The 22,899-nt window shown below is 39.4% G+C and overlaps 3 protein-coding genes across 4 annotated transcripts in view; all 3 read right to left on the reverse strand.

Annotated features, from left to right (window-relative positions):
- Positions 1-1,726, reverse strand: part of kcnip3b (Kv channel interacting protein 3b, calsenilin) — a 39,207-nt gene extending 37,481 nt beyond the window's left edge. Inside the window, exon 1 of one of the 2 annotated variants that reach the window (XM_067520143.1) lies at positions 1,524-1,726. In XM_067520143.1, coding sequence (XP_067376244.1) covers positions 1,524-1,529 — 6 coding nt within the window. In that variant the 5' untranslated portion in view covers positions 1,530-1,726. Of the gene's footprint in view, positions 1-779; positions 1,501-1,523 lie in introns of those variants that run through there. The other variant, XM_067520142.1, reaches the window with a different exon arrangement.
- A 9,728-nt stretch (positions 1,727-11,454) lies between these two features.
- Positions 11,455-14,640, reverse strand: pcna (proliferating cell nuclear antigen). Its single transcript, XM_067520149.1, has 6 exons — positions 14,200-14,640; positions 13,147-13,244; positions 12,967-13,034; positions 12,680-12,874; positions 12,076-12,199; positions 11,455-11,972 (listed from the first exon to the last, which is right to left on the reverse strand). Exons 1-6 carry the CDS (start codon positions 14,418-14,420, stop codon positions 11,896-11,898), a joined length of 783 nt encoding a protein of 260 aa, XP_067376250.1. The 5' UTR covers positions 14,421-14,640; the 3' UTR covers positions 11,455-11,895.
- Positions 14,641-15,321: 681 nt separating this feature from the next.
- On the reverse strand, positions 15,322-22,716 carry zgc:152830 (uncharacterized protein LOC767682 homolog). Its single transcript, XM_067520146.1, has 16 exons — positions 22,582-22,716; positions 21,228-21,269; positions 21,055-21,145; positions 20,481-20,629; positions 20,272-20,380; positions 19,491-19,618; positions 19,300-19,399; positions 18,701-18,776; positions 18,528-18,613; positions 17,986-18,090; positions 17,570-17,645; positions 17,323-17,441; positions 16,716-16,799; positions 16,536-16,593; positions 15,913-16,094; positions 15,322-15,795 (listed from the first exon to the last, which is right to left on the reverse strand). Exons 1-16 carry the CDS (start codon positions 22,590-22,592, stop codon positions 15,649-15,651), a joined length of 1,563 nt encoding a protein of 520 aa, XP_067376247.1. The 5' UTR covers positions 22,593-22,716; the 3' UTR covers positions 15,322-15,648.
- Positions 22,717-22,899: the final 183 nt, after the last annotated feature.

Raw genomic sequence — 22,899 nt, forward strand, 5'->3', positions numbered from 1 at the left:
ATGTCAATAAGGCACAAAAAATAATCAAATGTTGAGGGGGAGGTGCTGAAGCATTGAGCCAGGTGTCAAACAGGTGCTAATAATGGCAGCAACTACTTTCATAACTGAGCAATTAGTCATTTTCCAAACAAAAAATGCCAAATATTGCATGATTGTATAGCCTTTCAGATGTGAGAATCTGCTGCAATTCTTTTCTGTGATATTAAATGTAAATGTTTTTTGCATTTTTATCTGCTGTTTAAACTAAAACAATCTATTTTTAGAGTGTGGTGAGCGGTTATGTTCTAACATTTAATAGGTCAAACAATCAACTAATTAACTAAGAAAAAGATCAGAGTTGGAGCAGTAATCTAAAGGAAATTGCAACTATGTTGATAAATAAATAATTTAGTCATTTTTAAAAAAACAAAAAAATACATTGACTGGTTCCATCTTTTAAAAGATCACCACATGGACACTTGTGACTGCTGCAGTTGGCTGCTAATTTATGTTCTTATTGATTTATATTCATATTCATTGGAAAAAACGCTCAATGGGATAACGACAACATCTGCTGGTTGCCATACAAAAGGAGAAAAACACATGCATCCAGCTACAGACTGCAGACCTCAGCTGGTTTAGTGACTGGTTGAATAATTCCGTGGCAGATAAAGAGATCTCTCATCTCTGCTCAAGCAGCTGTGTTCACCCAGGAGTGAGATGTGCCTTTGCATAAAGACGACGGTGTGTACGGGAAGAGAAGGTTTGCAATCCATTATGATCATAAATACACATTTCACCTGTCTCCTGTGGTGAGTGATGCTGAGAGGAGCTGCCATCCTTCCAACTGCAGGTTTTCCTTATTTTCCAACCCACCGTGAGAAGCATTCGTAGAGGGGGGAAATTCAACTAGAAACGGATCATTCTGGGAGCATTAGTGTCACTTGGGGGAGTCTGGGCTTTCACTTTAAAGTCTTAAGCTCGGAGTTAGATTCGGAGGCTGCTTGTTGCTGACGACTGATCTGTTAAATTGATTCATCAGCAAGGAGAAAAACAAGCACAGACAGAATCCAAACACAATCTCGCTCCTCTTCCGAGAACTGAGGATTTGAGGCAGACTGTACGGATTTTAAGTCACGGGTAAACTACATGGAGCGACGCGTCTGTCCGACCAACCAGGACCAACCCTGTTCATAACAAACACAGTTACGGTGCAAGAAGGAAATTAACGCTAAATGACAGCTGCTGGAAGCCGGTGTGTCAGCTGGATTTCTGCTGCTGAAAGCGACGCGTCTCCTCAACAGGCAGCTTTCAGCAGGGCTACAATTACATAACTTCACTCCGAAACTCAGCTTTCTGCAAAAGTGGGAGCAAATGAGCCCCTCGGGGGTCGTTGAGGAATTTCATAAAGCAGATACAAAAAAATCAAACAAAACCCCAATTAAGCCAACAAGTAGCCAGGCGAGCAGCTGCAGGTTCATCTAACCTGTCGTCTCCTCGTTCACCGATGACAGAAAAGAATCATGTTTGTGTCCGTGTCCTACCTGCATGTTTCTCTGTGCTGCAGCGACGACACTGAGGGCTGGTTTCTGCAGAGTGTGTCCTCTCTGCGCGGACCCTCAACCTCCGACTGCCACTCTGCTGGATGCGAAGGAATGCGCGCGCGCACACACACACACACGGATTGGAGGGGGAACTTTTATCTTTTACAGCTTAATGATGGGCGAACACAGTCAACAAGCTGTCAGTGAATTTTATCCTGCTAATGATTCAGCGTAAAACAGCGACATGCGGTGAACACCTGGACAGATGTTTGGAATTTGCTTTAATATTTAGACTCAGTCAGGTCTATAATAAAGATTCCAAAACCTTTAGATTTAAGACATCATGTAGACTTTATGAGTGATTAGCTCATTACAAAGACTAACTTGTGAGTTACAATCTCATGTCTTAAAAGATATATTGGTTCGAATAATCAGTTGTCATTTGTGAAGCCTGGATCTTATCGCAAGTATACAATGAGTCAATGATGTAACACGTGTCCTAGGAACCAGGTTTTATTTATAAGCAAACATAAAATACAGTATAGCAACAGTCCAGCAATATGTGCTACCAACCATTACCAAATCTTTGAGAATATTTAGAATTATTGATTCATCCATATGTGCAATTGTAAGAGGCTTTAAGGTCGGTATTTCAAAAGAAAAACAATCTTTACATTTATTATCAATGTGGCCAATGTAAACATGTAAAGTGGATGTGTGTGTGTGTGTGTGTGTGTGTGTGTGTGTGTGTGTGTGTGTGTGTGTGTGTGTGTGTGTGTGTGTGTGTGTGTGTGTGTTTTGCCTCAGATTACAGAACTTGGTTGTCATGAGAGTGATTGGTATAGAAATGCAATTAAAGCCCTGGTGGAGAATCCCTGTGTGCTCAGTGAGAAATTGAATCAATTTAGGCGACCTTGGCTCTGTGTGAAGCTGCCTGGAGCAGAGTGAGAGAGAGGGAAAGAGAGAAAGAGCAGTAAGATGATAAATAGCAATCAAGTCAGGTCAAGCATCCTTACACATCACGTTGATTGCATAATGAAAAGCCAAGAAAATGTAAATAGCCGGCAGGATGAATGAGGAAAGGCCATCTGTCAAATAAAACAGCTTCGATGGTCCCGAAAGCTCAAGACACATTTGTGTTTCCACAAGCGCCTGACAGCATGCAGAGGTCATTTTGAACAAATGCACAATGGATTTAATTTTAAAATACCATATTTTATAGCTGCACTTTTGGAAAAAGGCTCTTATGGGAAATTTTACTAGATGTACTGGTGGTAAACAGAAAAGTAGGAACTTATTACCTGGGGGTGCAATCACGTTTTACCTGCATTAAACCCTGACATAATTGCATTTAGGTCCTTATTACAATGTTCCATCTTGGAGTTAACAGCAGTAACAGTATTTATATCCTTTTTTACATTGCCACAATACTCTGTTACAAGTCCAGGACTGAAATTGTAACTCAAAGTATGTAAGTATCACATGGAAGATTTTGATAATACATTAAAAGTTGAAGTACTCAATGTAGGTAACAGAGATAAGACAAACAGATAAGATTACTAAACATATAATCGTCTCATCAGATACAGAAAGAATTTGTAACTGATCAGATTCACTTGCAGGACTTTTACTTTAAACTAAAATTATAATTATGCTGTATTATAACATGTAAAAGTAGCAAGTATAGCAAGTATTGTACATGGTTACCAATACAATTTCAAATAACATAACTCCCTCCAAAAAACAACTTGTTTCAACTGTGCCAACATCCAGCAGCTGGAAATATTCCCATTACTTTGATTGTGTCAGGACAAAAAGTGATGAGAACATTGTTGTAACATCTAAATTGTGTGGAAGTAGTAATAGGATTATTTCCACTCTCACACAACTTCAAACCACTTAAAACAGTTTTTCAGAACAGCACAACAATGTGGCCCTCAAGGAGACAAACCTCAACAAACATAATGTCTCCGCAGCCACAGTCAAAGGCCAAACAACTGCAAATGGATTTTATTCATCAGGTTACAACAAGCAGCTAAGAACTCTTTGTGAGAAAACGCAACGATGTAATGTACGTGATGATCCCTTACTCTTTCCCTTAACTTGACCCAGACCATAACCCTAAAACCTAAAGTCTCACTGAGCTCAAGATATCTAAGAGAATGCAGGACACAAAAGCTCAAACTAGTTCTCACAATAATAGCCAGTGAAGTACACACACACACACACACACACACACACACACACACACACACACACACAAAAAAAAAACCCTTACCTATCTTCTCGCTTCATCCTATTTTTGCAAATCCAAATTCAGCATTTGATTTGTCATCCTCATAGAGAGGAAGAAAAAGAAAAAGAAAAAAGAATCCCTCAGTCTAAGAAGAAATATGATGGAACCCTGGAGGACATCTGACGATTGAGTCGAAGCTGATGCATCAGTTGCTGGTTCTCCCCCAAGGCCGTCCATAGTCTCTGCTGAAGAGGAAGGATGCTTTCATGCAAAGAGAGAACCCACCATGAGACAAAAATGGAAAGAAGTTGAGTTTTCATGAGACTTAAGTGATGCTGAACAATGACAAGAACATGCTTGTTACCACTTAATATTTACAAAGCTTTACAGAGTGTCTCTGAGAATGTTCAGCTGAAAATACTCAACAAGATGAAGCAATTATTTCTCTAAAAACATGCTGAGTTATGGATGGATCACTTTTGACTACAAGGGGGTTTTGTAGTAATCAGTCACCATCTATCTAAATATCTGTCTTCTAATGTTAAGACAGCATCTGCAGGAAGTGAAGCATGAAGTATGAGCCCATTTACTGATTTTCATAAAAACCTCAGCGAGTTTCCAGCTGTCACCTGAGCCATATTATCAGATTTCCAACACGCAGTTAAAATAATTTCTTGATCAACGATTGAGTTGAAATGAAAGACCAAATTTAAGTAATGAACGTGCTTAAATATCAGCAGAGTAAATTAGTGCAAAAGAATTAAACTTTACTCAAGCTCACGGCAGGATTAAACTATACAGAGACTTCATAACAGCCAATGTGCAAACTTCCTGATGGAAATTATCGTAATGGTAATTTTAAAAAAAACACGTCGAAGTGGTCTCTGTTAGACATCAACTGTTAAGACTTGATTTGGCTTCAAAGGGGGTTGATCATCAACGCACGGTAAAATCCTTGAGAGACAGAGACACAGACAGACAGACAGACAGACAGACAGACAGACAGAGAGAGATTCCCTAAGAAACAGCCTCACAGCTGGGATGATACAGCCTTGCTTTCATTTTAAAAAGGATAACACACAGACAGACATTACTTCTGAGGACATTACACTGACTGATATTCATTTAGTTGGGACTTACTCTAGCCTTAATCACTACTTGCCTAACTCCTATCCTAAACCTAATCCTAAGTTTAACTCTAAGCACAAACTTAAACCCTCACATTGGCCTTTGAAGAACAGAACAGGCCAAAACTACAATGGTACTGAATCACAAAGAAAGACATGCAAATACACACATGCAGAACAGCACCAGCTCGAGAGTAACTCACCCCTCAGAAGGATTTTATGTTTCTATGGAGAAGAAAGTCTATTTTTAGAAGCGATAAAAATAGATCTGTCTGTAGCTCCAACGCTTGTATTTATATGTGAATGAACCCAGCTTCTGTACTGTATATTATTTTATTATCTCCATGTGTCTCTGTGGAGTTGTTTGTCAAAAATCACACACTACAGATCAATCTGCTCTCCACTTAAGTGTGAGTGTGTGACTGACAGAAACATCAACTGGGAAACCTGAATGCACTGGAAAAGTGAGAATAAGGACGTGTAATTTGTCTCAGTGCCATTAGTGATGAGCTGTATTGTCTCAATGCAGTGTGTTTTGTAGTTACATTGACAACAAAGGGGAAAAAAGAGAGTTTGTGTGTAAGTGGGAGGAGGGTGTCATATTTGTCCTTACACTTTGTACAGCCCTCGTCAGACCAATAAAAGCACCAAAAGCTCAGCAATATCCACCATTTCTTCACACAGAGGAGCACTGCGTGCTGGGTAATGTCTTTTGTGGAGCAAACTGTTTGGTTTCCATATGATATAAATTTAAGTCATTTAAAGAATCATGCTTGATCATCAGCAGGCTTCTGGAAATGAAAAAAAAAAAAACAGAGGGACAACGGCGACTTATTGTAAAGGAGGATTGGGGTGAGACCGGGAGCAACTTTGTCTCCGTGGAAACAGTTGCTAAGTAGCAAACTAAGGCATCCCCAGACAGAAAGGGACAAATGTCTGATTGTAATTGGATGAAAAGTGCAGAAATGTCAAAAACCAAGTATTTTCTTTTGATATTGTTAAATCCTCAAACATTATATGCTACAAAATAAGGAAAGGCCACCATCCCATGTAAATTATCAGTCTCATTCATTCATTTGTAGAATCGGTTTTCACAAAATATTTTACTGCAGTCTAAAACATTTTAGAAAATACTAAATAAAAATGGGCCTCTCAGCTGAAACTGGAAGAGTATTTTAGTGAATAATTAATCATCACAAATTGCTGATTATTTTTCAAGCAAATAATTGAAGTGTGCTGTTTGGCTTGCAACTTGTTCAGGTGCCAGTTCTAAAACTATTTAAACTTATTGGATTTAAGTGAGTCATCACAGAGCAGACGACAGCTTTACTTAACTCACTATGAAAAGCTGTGATAATAGTTTCAACAATATAACATTGACCATCCGCAATAGACTGCAATAAATTTATACAGAATATATGTTTAAGCAGGAAAAAAAATTACATTTCTTTCACAAAAATACGTTTAGTTTGAGACACGAGCTACACGTGAATGGTTGCCTGAAAGGTCTTTTGCATCAGAACTCATTAAATAATTACCATTTTACATGTAAAATTGTACATATAATTATATATAACATTACATTTTGGGCGGCTATAGCTCAGTTGATAAAGGCAGTATCTTACGGACCACAGGGTGAGTGGTTCGATCCCCGGCCTTGGCTATATGTCGAAGTGTCCCTGGGCAAGACACTGAACCCCTAACAGCCCATTCCCCCTCCCCAGTGATGCAGTGCTGGTCCAAGCCCGGTAGAAATTGGGGAAGGTTGTGTGAGGAAGGGCATCCGGCGTAAAAACTGTGCCAAATCAACATGCGGACAATGATCTGCTGTGGCGACCCTGAACTCACGGGATAAGCCGAAAGGAGAGTAGTAATAGTAGATAAGTAATTACATTTTATCCCTAAATCTTAAATGCTTACTTAAATCTCTAGTCCCTGTCAAATGTAATCTTGCAAAAAGTAAATATTTAAAATAATTGCAAAGAAATGGGGGAAATTCTCCATTTAGAATGTGAAACAATGAAGTGCTTGATATTTTTACATAAAAAATGACACAGCTGACTGTCAGAATAGCTATCCAATCAACAAATTGATTTTCTAACTGTTTCCCTTGGAGAGTTTAATCCATAACGACACATCACATTATATATGCTCCTTTTGAATATTGGAAAAGTAAAGATCAATGTAGTGACAGTTTCCTCTTAAATATATGAAGCAGAAAAATAAAGTTGCATGCTGAAAGAATGTATTAGCAAGTCACTTATGTAGTTCTTATATTTTAAAATGATGGGATGGGAGTGCAACTCAGAAACAGAATAAGTGATCACCAATAATACTTTATCTGAGCAAAATTAACAGCAGTATGATATTTTTCTAAACATTATATTAAAAAACAACAAAGTGAATCACTGAGAACATTTTGAGATCAACCATCACATACATTTTTTTCCACCTGCACCCAGTGTATTCAGGTGGGACACTGAAGCTACACCACACACCTCCATCTCTGTTCCTCGCTTCCTTCTTTTCCCTTGCTGCTGTGAAATCTGACTGACAGAAAACAGGGACAAAGAGGACACCACATTAATATGCTAATCCATGCAGGGATGACTTCAACACGTGGAGCATAGTCAGAAATACATGTGTGCCGGCTGTGAGGCACACAGTGTAAAATCAAAGCGTGGAGTGGAGACCGAGGGTGGTATGAATGTAACGTGGGGGAGGGAGATGGGGTTGTGTGCATAAACAGTTAAGTGGTGGGTTTGTGGAAAGGGAATCCCCATCTAACACCACAAAACCTCCCTCAAACCTTCCTCAAATTCGTTCCAATATAAAAAATGATATCCAAAACTTTGGACTGCTTGAGGTATCCGGATCATTCAGCATGTGCGACTGGTATGTCCTCGCCATGCGCCTGTGCTCATATCAATAATGCAACCTGCTCTTGTGGAGAGAGACAGCAGAGCACTGAGTGCTTATGTAAGAGTGTGTCAGCTCTGAGAGTTGGGATCGACCCTGCAGGACCTGACTGACTGACAAGTGGCGAGAAAACCACAAGAACGTGCACATGAATCTGTTTAAAGTGGATAAACAAAGAGACTTTTGTACACTGCACATCCATGCCTGCTCAGAACACAGATACACTCGTAGCCTGAATTAACTTCAGGGTTTGGCACTTTTCATTTACAAGCAGTTTCTGTTGCTGATAAGGCTGATGGCAGTTTGGAATGGGCTTGAAAGACGTCGCTGGCATCTCTTCAGCCTCACTGACCCGAGGGATGAGCTAGTACAACCTGCTCTCTCCTCTGTCTCAGGAAATGTACCACGCACAGCTGACTCCACCTGCCTCACGGAGAAAGACAGATAGAAAGCCAGTGAGTGTTTCATCCCATTTCCCTTATCTCCCTGACCAAAATCCCCTGCCTCCAAAAAGCAATTTAAAGGCCAGACCAGGAGAGGAGAGACAGGGGGAGAACGAGATCCAGGAATGCAGCTTTATCATCACTGTAGACATCAGGTTCACTTGAACAGGCTGCATCCCAGCAAAGTTTTGAAATACATTTTAACATTTTATTTTATGAGCTACAGAACCAATGTATCATCGTGTCGACTGGGGAGAACTGAGGGCCTTTGTGTGACAAAGGACAGAATATTCTTAATTTTGAAAGAAATAGTTGAGAAGCTGGCATGACCACTTGACAACATATCTTTTTGAATAGTCATGGAGCTTTCTGAAACCAACTTCCCGTTGAAGATTTCTCAACAAACAAGTCATCATGCCATATTTTGGGGTTTTATTGGTATGTATTTTGGAACACTAAAGAGAAGAAAACCATAGAACATGGTCCCAAAACGTGTTTTGCCTACAAGTCAATAGCCAACCTTGTTCTCGGCTGGATAGCCTGGCTCTATAAAAACATAACAATGTCCTGGAAATCAAATCTATATCTATGTGTTTCATGCATTTCTAGTCTTATTGCCATTTATGTCTTGAATAAAGCACATTCAAGGTTGCTATACTAACCAACTTGCCTTAGCCCTTGTTTATGTAAAATGAATGCGCTGTGTTGTCTTCAGCTGCTCGAGTATGCAAATGAAGAAAGTAATAAGCAGGTCATTGTGTTAGTTAAATAAACACTGCTTAGGCTGGGATGGTAATTACCACCTTTTGGATTCGTTTAGTTATGCTAAATATATACAGTCATCCAGCAAATTAAAGAAACCTGTGCAAAAGCAAATGAGAATTTGCAGTGATTTAAAGTCAGTTTGTTTCATAAAGTACTTGAGTTAGTTAAGTTCCAAACTTGACATCCATGCAGTATTACAGGGGTTACAGTCTGAAATGGTGTCGAATTCAGAAGTGGAAACTCCAATAAGGTCTAACTCTTAGCTCTGTTCCCGGAAATAATGAATCTTAACCTGGATGGTGGAGGTTAATTAAATATTGAGACAGCTTAAATGTCTGCGCCATCGCTTGCTTTACTTTATCCGTCACTTCCTACGATGACAGTCCCATCTCTGTACTCCACTTTTTCACTGAAGTAGTGGCTCTGTCAGGTAAACTCACAGCTTCAGTACATTGTGTTTTAGAAAATAAAAGACATTGACTTCAGCTTCTCTTCTAAGTTTTTGGGGAACATTTCAGAACACATTGGAAAGCCCTTGGTAGCTCGTTTAGATTTAGGCAACTTCAGCGGACATCATGAAATACATGTATCTAATATATTTGGCATAAATAAATCCTCAAAATGTAAAATCCTATTTTACTACTGCACAGCTACAAGCTCAGCCCTTTCAGCAGATGGATTTTTTATATTCTAGAGAAGTCTGGGATTACACTGCCAGTCAATCTGTGTGGTTATAATTTGTTATATGCTTTGCTATCTCCAGCTCAGACTGCCTTCATTCAACCAGGACAGTTATGAGTAAAATTTACATTAATGTTCAGACGAATGAGACAAGGCCTCTTGGCACTGGGAAGGTGTAATGATTTGTTTTATAAAGTAATACTTGACATTTTGGAAAATACACTCTTATATGAGAATTGTTGTCTCATTGTATGAGGAAAATAGACTTATGTCTGCATGCATGTGAAACACATCCAGCTGGTAATTAAATTGGTCTACAAACATCTCTAAAAGCAGTGTTTGGTGTGAGCCAAAAAGGAAGAAGTGCTGTTAGAGCCCAAGGGAAATATCCCCTGAGTGTGTGTATGATTGTGAGTGTGAAAGGGTGAATGAGAAGCAGTGTAAATTGCTTTGCACACCAACAGGCAGAAAAGCGGTATCCAAGTGCAGAACATTTAATGTAACACCAAGTTAGTCATCTAGTACAGCATTTCCTTTTGAAATAATGTCAGCCTAAGTTACTATCTAGTGGAGAAGTCGAGAAAAGTCCACCCAATGTAATAAGTCTGAAATTCACTGTTTGATACAATAACTGAAATGGAAAACAGACTCACTGCTTGCGACCAACAATATCCTCTTCGCTGGTTTTATTAATGTTGTGGCTCATCTATGTACATCAGCACCACTAACTAACAGCCTAAGAGCTTAGAACAATGAGGCTGCTTCTATTTAAATTCCCTGATGTTATGTCACAGCTGTGTACAGCGAGGTCAATTCACTAGACAGATGTGGTTGAGTAAGACTGAAGCTTTGTAAAGGATTAAATATGCCAGACGGCCTACACTACTTTACAGTAAACAACTTGCTAGAAACACCAACTTGTCTGTGTCTGACATTTCTGGCTGCTTGTTAAGTGAATTATGTGAATATTCAGCAGCTTTATTTAGCTTGACCTACATGAACACAGACATGAAGCTGTGAAGCTGCCATACCAACAATTCTGAATATATCTATGACGCAGTTGTGGTGTTGTGAAAATCATGCGAAATCTCTTTAGTTCGTCTGAATAGCTGGAACACATGAAGGCAATGACTTTCCTTTGATAGTTGTAGACAGTAATTCAGGTCGAGATTATGCTTTCATTGTTGAGAATTTAAAAGGGTGTCTGTCATGGAGAATAAAATTAAGCCAAACATTTTGATATGACAGTTTTTGGGAATGTGTAAATAAGTGCATTTCTTCAGAAATATTTTTCTTTCTCAAATTGGAAATGTCACAAGAGCAACATCTACTGGTTACACCTGGTTAGTGCTTCATGTTTTCCTTGTGTGCCATTTTACACTTCTATTCTAAAGCATTTCTACTATAACCTACTTCCATTTATTTTCTTTTAAAATTAATTTTGTACATGAAATACTTCAGCAGCATAAACAGAGTGCAGTAAGAAAATTCAAGACATGACTAACATGAATCTTATGACTGGACTAAGATAAGAGAACAATTTCTAAAGGTTTTGTCTAATCCCACAGAATAAATATGAAGTGCACTTCTTCAGTGTGTATACTGAATCCAAAACATGATTTAGTTTTTTCATCTGTGCCAGGGTGCAGATTATGAGGCGATATATCAAAAACTGACCTCAATCTTTGAATAAAGCCAAAGACCTACGTGCTCTGTCCTAAATCTGTCTGAAAATGTGAGAACCACAAAGGATACTAGAAAAGAGTTGAATCATTTATTTTGGAATGAATTATTGAATACAAAAACATTTTGGGTTGACTTGACAGTGCGAAACCACAGATAGTATTTACAAATGTGTTATCTACAAGGAGGAATGGGTTACGTGAAATCTGTTCCCCAAAATGGGCAAAAATAGACACAAAAGCGAAGTGAACAAGTGCTGAATTGTACACTGGGGCTGTCCAGACCACAGCCAGTAGCTCTGAATGTGTTTTCAAAGTTAAATCAGTTAGGTTTAATCACATCACACAGAACTTTCATACTGCTGACTGCTTATAAAAGTTTACAATTACACCCCCTAGTGTGAATCTCATTGGAGAAACCTCAGACACAGTGATTCACCATCACTTCAGCCCTTTAAATCACTCAGTCCCAGTCACCTGTTTGTCTCTATTCTCCCTTTTTGGGCTGTGGCAAACAATTTAGGAGGACTCTTCATCAATCTTTGGTGCCAGGTAGTATTTGATGTGTCCCATGTCAGCAATTTTGTACTCCACCACTGCAGAAGAGGAGGAAAAAGTAAAGTCAGAATCATAATAACTTTGAAAATATGTTGAGAACTAAAACTACTATTTACTTAACAAAAGAGTAAATTCACTTACCTAGGGGGATATCAGCTGACATGCTGAGTGTGACAGTCTTAGACAGCGGCGTAGCCTTGGTAAAAAAGTTCAGGTAGTTGAGAGCAAAGATCAGCTGAACGGGTTCGTTCATCTCAATAGTAACCTAAAAACACAAAGTGAAATGCAACGATTAGGAACGTAATCGTAGCAAAAATTAGTATAAATCTAATAAACATTCTAGAGAAGTGCCACTGTTGTCTGACAGTTATTAAAACCAAAACATGTTTGAATTATTTTCATAAACAACAAAATAAGCTAATGTTCACAACTGAGAAGCTGGAATTAATAAATAATAGCATTTTGCTCGAAAACAGTCTTTAACATAGTCAGTGTAATACAACTTTTACTTGATAAAAATGCCCCGAGTTGATCGCTGAGGTATATAGAGATACCAGTGCTTGGCCATTTGTCACATACATAAAATGAATATATGATAACATGGCTCCAATTTAATAACTGAATTTCTGTGACAAGGGTATATCTGACAAACATACATGTTAATGATCTCTAGTCAAGCTCTACTGTGCATTCGCTAAATGTTATTCACGTTCTTCCTTTAACCAAATCTACTGTCACTACTCACAGCCTCATCCTCTTTGTCTACATTGCTGGTCTGGGACAGCTTGATGTTGCCTGTGCCCAGCTCTCCTGAGGCAGAGAACTTCACACCGTCCTTGGCACAGGAGATCATCACGGCATCACCAATCTGGGACAAGTCACGGCAGATACGGGCAAACTCCCCAGAGGGCATCTTCACCACACAGCTGTACTCCTGCTCCTGGGGGAACAAAGAGTGAGAGAAGGGTCATCAAAAATGAACACAAAAAGCATGTTGGATACAAAAAGACAAACACACTGCAGATTACTTACTGGAATACCCAGCTGCTCCACATCAAGGTCCATCAATTTCATCTCATAATCTGACACTTTCTCCTGGTCTGTAAGAGAGGGAAAAGCCATAAATAAGACACCAAAAATTAAAATACATTGTTCAGCATCACTAATCTTTACCAAGAGTTAATGCAAAGAAGCTAAAATTAAAACCCTTACTGATGGTCTCAAACACAAGGGCAAGTGTGTCTGCATTGTCTTCTGCTCTGAGCGTGATGATGTCCTCGTTTCCTGCACATTTGAGGATTTTTGACATACTGGGTAAGAAAGAAGAGGAAAAACATGTTATGAACTAGAAACAACAAACAAAAAGGAAAAAAGAAAATATACATATTATAAATAATGAAAACAAGAGTTAGCGTTAGCAGCAGCACATTTTTTTTACAGGAAAGCTAAGAAATCCGGACATCTTAGGCTAGAATCAGAACATTTGTTATTTTCTCGGTATTTGCGCTTGGAAAATTACTGAAACGACAAATTTATCAATTAGTTGCAGATTTATTCTGTCAAACATCTAATAATTTCCATTTTTTTTAAAAAGTCCGCCAAGAGAATCGATGCACGTTATAACATAACGAATAAACACAGAGCATAAGAAGGCAGAAACGGAAGTGGAAGTTCCCGGGTTAAAAAACAATTCCCGCCAACGTTACGCTGATAGCTTTTGGCGCTCAAATGATGTCACTGCGTAATCACAACGTAACTAATGCTTCTAAAAACTGCACTAAATGTAATTCTACCAAATACAAAAAACAACTACTCTACGTTTAAACAACGGACCCATATGTGAACAACATGTGTAAATCGCGCTATATAAAATCCGACAAACAAGAGGTTAACTATGAGCCGGATGAGCTTTCAGCGCATCAGACAGACATGCCCGGGCATTTTTCCGCCAAGATGGCTACTTTCTTTGTAAGCTTCATTATGCATAGAAGGCTCAGTTAATGCGATTTGTCTAACTGTCACAGAAGTGACTGTTGAAGTTATATGTAACTTTAGCAATGTGTAATGGTCATAAATACAAATATCGTGCATTTGCTTATAGTTTGTTGAAGCGACCAAACTTTGGCAACTCGACCTGTCAACCTAAGTAACGTTAGTTACATCATGCGCCATTACTCTACAGGCTAACAGCACACAGACAACAGACTGGTGTCAACGAAGACAAACTCGGCGTTTTCTGCCCAAGTTGCGTGATATTTTATCCACCTGCTGAGGTTGACTCCCATAGCGAGGTTCCTGTCGCAGCGGTAAGAGTCGAAGCCGTCGTGCCGCAGCGTGAGCTGCACTAGGGAGACGTGAGAGGAGTCCATGCTCTGCAGGGAGATGCCGGACGAGCTGACGTCCCAACAGGCTTCTGTGATCAGATCCTTCAGAGCCTCCAGCACCTTCTTCAGGATGGAGCCCTGGACCAGGCGAGCCTCAAACATGGTTGCTGTGGAGATTTGACGTGTGTGTAGTTATAAGTTAAAGAAACCCTTCCGTCGCCTTGGCGTTACTCCGTCAAAGTGGAGGCTGCAGTTTGAAGTTATCACCGAACAGGAGAGAGGGGGAGACTTCAAACGTTCAGTCTTTGTGTGTTTCTCGACGAGTGCAGACACGGATGTCACTGCAGAATAAGGTTTGAGCTAGAAGCGCGCGCTAACGCTATCTTTTTATGAATCGGGGTCACACGTCATTTCCGTGTTCTTGCTGAGACCGCCCAACTGCTTAAAGTAGTGGACACTGTTGTCGGCCATATTGGAAAGGACAAATTTGTTCTAACGGGGAATGACTAGTCGTTTTAATCTATTCTTATGCTTAAGTTTTACAAAAAGTCTCTTTGTCCAAAGCATTTATGTACAATAAAACTTTGAGCTTCTTAGCTCAGCCCAACACTCCATTTTATTTTACTGTGACAAAATTTACCATTAATTTTGAAAGGTAAATTGATTACAGATAGCACTAACTGTACATTGCAATCATGGTAGAGGTGGAAGCACAGCCAGATGAAGGTTTAGTTTTAGAGTATAAATATCTCTTTTTTTTTTTTAATGACTGAGTGTGTGGCATACATTTGGGGTGGACCTTTTCTTTTGAGTCTGCAATAAGGTTAATCTATCCATGTATAAAACTGCATTAAAAAGTACAATTTCTTAACTTTGCTTTCCTTGGAGAATGTTGGCTAATTAATGTGGTAAAATGCATATTTTAAAATGATCACATTACTTTTGTAATTTGTTTTCAGCTCTTGATCTACACCGTAATTATAGCTTTTAGACAAATGTGATGATGTAAATAAAATATAGTACATTTACATGAGACGTTTAAAATGAGTTGATAAGAACACAGTGATGTCTGATTTGTTTTATTGATCAATGTAGAGTACTTTGTTTTATTAGTACAGTCATTATTATGCAACCCTGTCCCAGATTTGCTGCACACAAACAAAAATTTAGCCCCTGAGTTTACACTGAGGCCACTTAACAAGGTTACGTGGCACTTGGTGCAGATAAAACAGACGTCAAAAGCTCTCAAAAATAGAAAAGAGTCTTACTGAAAATCAATCTGAGGTATTAAAGGGATGAAAAACTACACAAACATTAGGACAAGGATTTCATTTAAATGTGGACAATGACAATTTTTTTGTTTCAATTGAGTGGAGAGACTGTAGCCTTTTTATTCTTGGGGCATTTGTTCTGACAGGATGTACTTGGTTGCCATTGCGAGAATGGGGGCTCCTGTTGGGACCCCAGGGAAAGGACCACTAGAACCGGCAATGTCAATGTGAGAGTATGGCAGAGGGGTGCCAGAGTCCACGCCATGCTGCAGTAGAAATTCAGAAATAAAATAACAGTACAAGTTAATTGCTGCACATCACCCATATTTTTGTTTTTGATATATGCGGATAAATAGCAGATTGTTTTGACAACGTATGAGCACCTTGTCGAGCCCTGAGGCCATGATGAGGAAAGCTGCAGGGGTCTGATGTCCCCGAGGTGTAGCTGAGGACGGCAGGTTGTTGCACTGCAGAATATCCTCGTACTCAGACTTGCCTTTGTGAAACTCATAGTCCTCACGTCGGATAGTGGAAACCTCGAACACATCACCCAACATCTCTCCAGCTTCAATAGAGTATGAAGACCATGGGTTAAATAGTGATAGAAGAAATGTTTAGCATAAACCACTAGGAAGTAGTTGAGCTACTGTTCAAAGTACTGTATGTGACAGTCACAATAGCAACATCTGCTGGACAAGACATGGTATGCATTTATGATGAAAAATATGACTGGTCTTCCAACTGCATTAGTGTTATTACCGTAAATAATTGGTCAATTCTAAAAACTGACCATTTTTAATGGGACCTCATACAGGTTTAATGTCGAGCCCTTTTTTGTATGCACAGAAAAAAAATAAAAAGTAGCAACAAATTAATGGAACACCACAATAATCAACAAATGTATGCTTTAAATGATTTGACCAACAAAACCTGAAACAAATTCAGTTTAAAATTATATTAAAACAGAAAAGCATGCAATAAATTTGTTATTTTTCTTTTTACGCACCTTTTTGCCACTGAGTGGCATTCTTATTACGATGAGCTGGTCCATTATCCATGATGATCTGTCATAAGACATTTTACTCGGTATAAGCAACTATTTCTACGGCAGTAAAATATTTCCACTTTCCTATGTATGATATCAATGTCCAAGTCAAAGTTTTGCCTATGTTTCACCAGCACTCACAGAGTAGTTGGGTCCCATGGCTCTAATGGCGTGACCAGTCAGAGTTGCGATGGTAAACAATTCAGGAGCAGTCTCGTTAACGGCCTGCAGAGACACAATTAGATTCACAAGGAAAGAGATCTGTTTCTCTGTCTCGAATGTGAGAAACTCAAACTCTGCTAGTGAAAGTACTTTGGGATTTCTACTCAAATCTTACAATAGATTTCCAAACATGAACAAAAGAGGTAAAAATAAGAATATTCAAAAAAGTTGACTTGGAAGTAAGAAAACATAGGTTTGTGGACATCATTAAAGCTAGAATATGCAACTTTTGGGAATCAAGTCGGCTGCAGCACGAGACTTGGGGAAAAAAAAAAAAAAAAAGTCCACCAGGGTGTAAAATGATGAGGGTGTCTCATTGATATGCCACACAACATTTTACAGCATTCATATTTGTTGTAATTGGATAATTACTAATACCTGAAGGGGTGTGCAGAGCATGGCAGAGTGTTGGGGAAAAACTTTTTTTTTTTTTTTTTTTTTACAAAAAGTGAAAGGATGTAAATGTATTAAAAAAAAGTATTTGAATAAATAAAGATAATAAAATATTAATGCTGGTAATTCTGACCTTTTCCTTCATCTCACAGAGCAGGTCAACCATCACCATACGTCCCTCTGCGTCAGTGTTTCCCACTCTCACCCTACGACCCGCACGGGACACCAGCAGCTCATCAGCGACGTAGCAGTCTGAGAAACAAAACTATATGTTCACCTAAGAGAAGGAGCTGTAACATAGAGCCCACTGAAAGAAGAAGAAGAAGAAAAAAAAAAAAAAAAACAGGAACACAAATAGTGAAAAATGGGATCAAACTGACCTGAACCAACGCTGTTCCGCACCATGGCCATTGTGCCAACAACCTTCAGATGTCTTGGCCTCAGCTTGGCTAAGATCTGATAAGAGAGACATTGAGTGAGTGGCAGAGCGGTAGACAAGTTATCAAGGTCTACATGTTAGGATCTTGGACTTGTACTAAGATGATCTAAGAGCTGTGCACACTATATGAATCACCATTTGGGATCCTGAAAACAGTTTAGGAGAACAATCAGGAACTATAATTTAACATTCCCCAAATAGGGGCTTGCATCAAGAAAAACATTACTGCTGTTGGATCTTATGTGCTCTTTGGCCATAAAGTGCAGGTTTGAGCCAAACCTAGAGCTCAATGTCTTTATCAGCATAGTAAATTCTGCCTGGGAGGTTGTTGTGCCAGAGCAGAGGGGACTCATTTACCTGGAAGAATCCAGCGACGGCAGCGGCTCCACACTTGTCCCTGTGCATGCCAGCCATGAATCCACCAGCCTTGATGTCAGCTCCACCAGTGTCATAGGTGATGCCCTGAAGATGTCACAAGAAGAGGTTTGATTTTCTGCCAATGCCAAACAACTTAAAACTATTGTTTCATCCTTAAAAATTTCTTCCCTGATTTAAGGAAGTGCAGCAACTAATTGTTTGGTATAATTTCAGTGTTCGACTACAGAATGCCAGAAAACTGTTTTTACAAGGTCTTATACTTCAATTCCATGGCAACTTTCTTCAGAGGTCTAGTTGTCAGAACCCCAAAGGTATTTGGTTTGCCATCATGTACAAAGTATTACAAAGAAACGTTTACAAAGCTGGAACCAATAATTCTTTTAGCGTAAATAAAACAATTACCCAAATAGTTGCAAATTAATTTTTGAGCACCAGCACACTGTCTCACATGATACAAATAACTCAGTTGCATTCAATCTATGTCCAAAAGTTTCTTCCGAGGTGTGACAGCTGTCTCTCACCTTTCCCACCAACATGAGCGTCTTCTGGATGGGACCCTCTCCACAGTACAGCAGTTTGATAACTCTCGCCTGGTGACGAGGTACAGCTGCATATGGAGCAAACTGTTAGTATGCAATCACTTAAAAAACAAACTCGTACAGTTGTGTGATAACGTCAAAGTATGTTTTCCTACTGTTGGCACAACGGTTAACTGCAGCCAGGCAGGGATAGCCTTTTTCCAGGACATTCACATCGCTCACTACTTCGACCTACAGGTGAACAAAACATTTGGGGCTTAAAAACAACATTTTAAAGTTGCAGGTTTCAAAGATTTAGAGGGCTCTATTAGCAGAAATATATGGCAAAATATAGTATTTAGTTATGCTGTCATTGATGTGAAAGTGATTTAGCTTAGAATGAGACTTTAATATCTACAGGGAGGGGTTCCTCTTTCATAGAGGCTGCCATGTTGCGCAACCATGTTTCTAAGCAAAGTCTCAGCTTCGAGAGGGATTTCTACATTCTAATAATTTAACACAAGTTAAAGGAAAAAAGAAGCAAAGACATTAGGAAGCAAAATGAGACTGGGACAAAGAAAGAATGAACACGGAATGTGACCCTGTAGCTGTCCAGTTTTCTGGTCGACATGTAATGTAGCAAGTAATGGATGGATGAAGATATGCGACCTTTAGGGTTTCTTCTGCTTGAAAAGGGAGAGGTGGAATTCACATTTCTATTTCAGACAACAAAAAAATTTGCAGTTCACGTGCATGATTTTATATTTCTTTCTACCTTCACAGGGCTGTCTTTAAAGAGTTCTTGGACATATTCAGCCACACGTGGAGCAGCCATACGCTCAGGGTCTGAGCCACCAATATCACGGTAGGCCAGCCTGAGGAGGGGAAACAAGACAACTGCTCAGTGAGCGAATGACACAGGGTGACAAAATCTAAGCAGGGAATGAGGTGAAATCTTTGACTAACCTGCCGCTTTCCAGGGCTTCAGCCAACTCCACCAGTCTCCTTCCCTGAGCCTCCTCTGCAGCCCACAGCCCCAGAACACACACCTTGTAGTCAGCGGGTTTCCCATTTGCCTCTCTCACTTCCAGGGGCTTTTGGGAGAAGAGACAATATAAAAAGTGGTTTACGAAAGGGACATGTTTACAGTTAATTAGCTAAGTAGTACTCTGTTAGACTATTCAACAAACTCGGAGTTTTGTTGTTTGTTTCCACGTTGACTCCCAGAGTCAAATTTAATTTACTTATCCTAAACTTAATAACAATTGTCGCCAATCAAGGCTCTCCCCCATCTAATAAAAAAATGTGTTTCATTTCTTTGTTTTAGTAGCTCACATCATGTCATTAACTGCCCATTTAAGTTTGTTTAGTTATTTTCTGAGCTTGAGTCTAAATGAAAGCTTTTAGCTCCAACACCAGTTTTCTTTCTCCGAGCCACTGGATGCAGCAGAAGAAGTGATAGTGAATCCTCACCAGTGAATGATGAATGGGGAAAGATCCAACTTCCCTTTTCTGGCTTCACCCCTGTTCAGCCACCTCAGCATTTATGTTTTTTGTGCATTGTGTTGGGGGGTCTCTGACTGATTTTGCGTTCCTACTCGTACCATCTCATATTTGACAGAAATTGCAGAACTTAGGCACTGCATGCTCATTTAATTTGAAACTGTCTACCTAAAGGAAAAAAATATAATTCCAGCCATAAAAAAAACAAAAACAAATGAGAAGGAGCTGTTCAGCTTTCTCTCACCTTGTACAGAGTATGAAGGGCTCCAAGAGCAGCCACCAAGGTGCTGTTTTTGTACCCTTGGTGTGGTGGGCAGACCAGTAGAGGGCGCTGCATGCCAGTTTTTAGGGCCCTGAAAGAACAAACCAATTAACACACACAAAGCAAACCTGAAGCTAAAGCTGCAGTGACAGACACCAAGGAGTAAAACAAACCAGCGATCATCTACTGACCGTTTAATGCCGTTGACTGCTGCATCACTGAAACGTCTCACATCATCATAGTCGCGGTTTACGGGGCCAGTGGAGGCAAACACCAGGCGGTTGCCAGGAAGACCAGGAACCTTGAGGACCACCACCTCCTCCCTGAGACCACTGTCCACCTAGAGGATCATCAGATAAAAATAAATAAAATAAAATAAGAATAAAATCACTAGTAAACACGACATTCCCACTCTTCTCAATACTAGAGAAAATACAAACCTCAGAATTCAAACACAACAAAAACAACCTTTATTTCAGTTGTAATAAACTAAATTCCATTTGTGATGTGTGACACTTCACACATTCTACATTTCCTAAATTAAAGATTTATGACAACTAATTCCAGGTGTACGCATTTTCACTAAGAAGAGGCATAGGTGCAGATCTTTTAAAAATCGGTAATGGAGAACTGGACTTCAAAATTTAAATTATTCTGAAATTGGTGTTGGCATGGTGTTTGAGAACATGTCAGTTTAGATTAGAAAGCTCGAGTGATCCTTTTTGAAGCTTATTGGCTGCAGGTGGTATTAGAACAGACACTCACAGAGCTGTAGTCCTGCAGTGGAGCTTTCAGAGGCTCGAGCTCAGAGGGCAGGGTTTCATGGCTCTCCGTCACTAAGACGATGCCATCAAAACTACAAACGAAACAACAAAATCATCCAACACAACTCTTGAGCTGCACAAAAACAGAAATGCAACCCTTCTCATGAAACTCACTTCTGGTTTTTGAGGTCTGTGGTCCACTCAACAGGCTGAACACTGGGGAGACAAAGAAGAAAATTAACTCATTTCCTCTTATAGTTAATGCAATTTCAGCATTGTGTGGAACACAAAAGAACAGAGAGTGATGCTATTAGACTCATGTCAATTTTTACAATGTTGATTAATCATTAATGTGAGTGTGAAGAGCTGCAAAACCTTTGAGCTCAGCTTTAAATTTTCACTGGTTTAAAGACCAATTTATCTTACTGGGGCAAAATCAAGACTTTGTACCTGGTGTGCACATTACAGTTTGCAGTGGAACATATTATTAGAGTAGATTAAGTTTAAGCACATTGGACAAATATATTTTGTTCATTTGCACAATAGTGCAATGTAACTTTATATTTCATAAACTTAAAAAGATAAAACAAAACAGCACTTAGTGCAACTGTCCAAACAAACCAAGTTAGTTCTAACTCCCTGCGCTTTGGCACCAACCTGATTTTTGCAGCCAACGGTTTCTCAATTGTTAACTTTTGAATTTTCCACCGTCCCCTCAGATCATATCAAATTCTGACAAACATTCAGGCTGAGTTCCACATGCAATGTGAGATTTTTAATGATGTTCACAGCAGTGGAATGTAAGTCACATGTTGACGTATCCTTTAGCAACTTCGTTGCTCCTGGTGAGTGATGGCCAGGTGCATAGCAGCTCCCCCATCGGTGCGTATTTGTGAGTGTGGATGGATGAATGACAAGACGTGTTAGGCGCTTTAAGTACCAAGCAGAACATGTAAAACTTGCTCCAAAAGGTGCAACCTTTGCTCCTGAATTGTACCGTTTATTTTGACTGTCTGCCAAATATTATTGCATCCAGAATTTCCTGAGATTTGGAAGATTTTATTAGTCCCCCTCTCTCTCAGCTCATTTTGTATTTTTCTTATCACTTTAACTCACAAACATCAAAATAAATCTGTATTTTCCCTTGAGATAACAAAAGACTTTCTCTAGGTTTTCATTTCTGGAATCATATGACTTCTGCCAACAACAAAAGAAAGTAACAATGAAACTGAAATCTAAGCCCAAAATAACTCTAGGGGCCATTTGGTGAGAAATTAATACCAACATCTTTTGCAACATGGGAGGATCATATTTCTCCACTTTCAGCTGTGAATTAAGAAATTAACTATAGCCCACTAAATTACAAAAATTTTGAAGAAAACACGCCATTGCACAGCAGTTATGTGGGAAACAGGATTAAACAAAATCATGCTCTGACTCCGCTGTTTTTTTATTCATGATTAACGCTACGCGTCAGAAAACACCGAAAACGACTCGTTTCCAGTAAAAATCGATTTGAGGTTCTCACCTAGTGCACATGTCGAAGCTCCTTCCCAGCTGTCTTCAACCTGAAAGACGGCTCCGATTGCTGATGACGGAGGATCCTTCCGTGCCCTAGTGTCCGGTGGATCACGTGGTCTCTTAAGCTCTACGTGTGCTGCTTTCACGTGCCGCTTGTAATAACAACTCAACCTTAACCGTAAAACTCTAGATTTTCTGACTTCTGGTTTCAGAAACACTCACTCAAACACTGTACTTTAGCACAATTCGGAAGTAACTGTACTTCGAATCGGGTTCATATGAAAACCCGAGTACTTCCTTTTATGCTGTTTTATACCTTGACACT

The sequence above is a fragment of the Channa argus genome, chromosome 11 (genome assembly GCF_033026475.1).
Source record: "Channa argus isolate prfri chromosome 11, Channa argus male v1.0, whole genome shotgun sequence".
NCBI classification, from domain to species: Eukaryota; Metazoa; Chordata; class Actinopteri; order Anabantiformes; family Channidae; genus Channa; species Channa argus.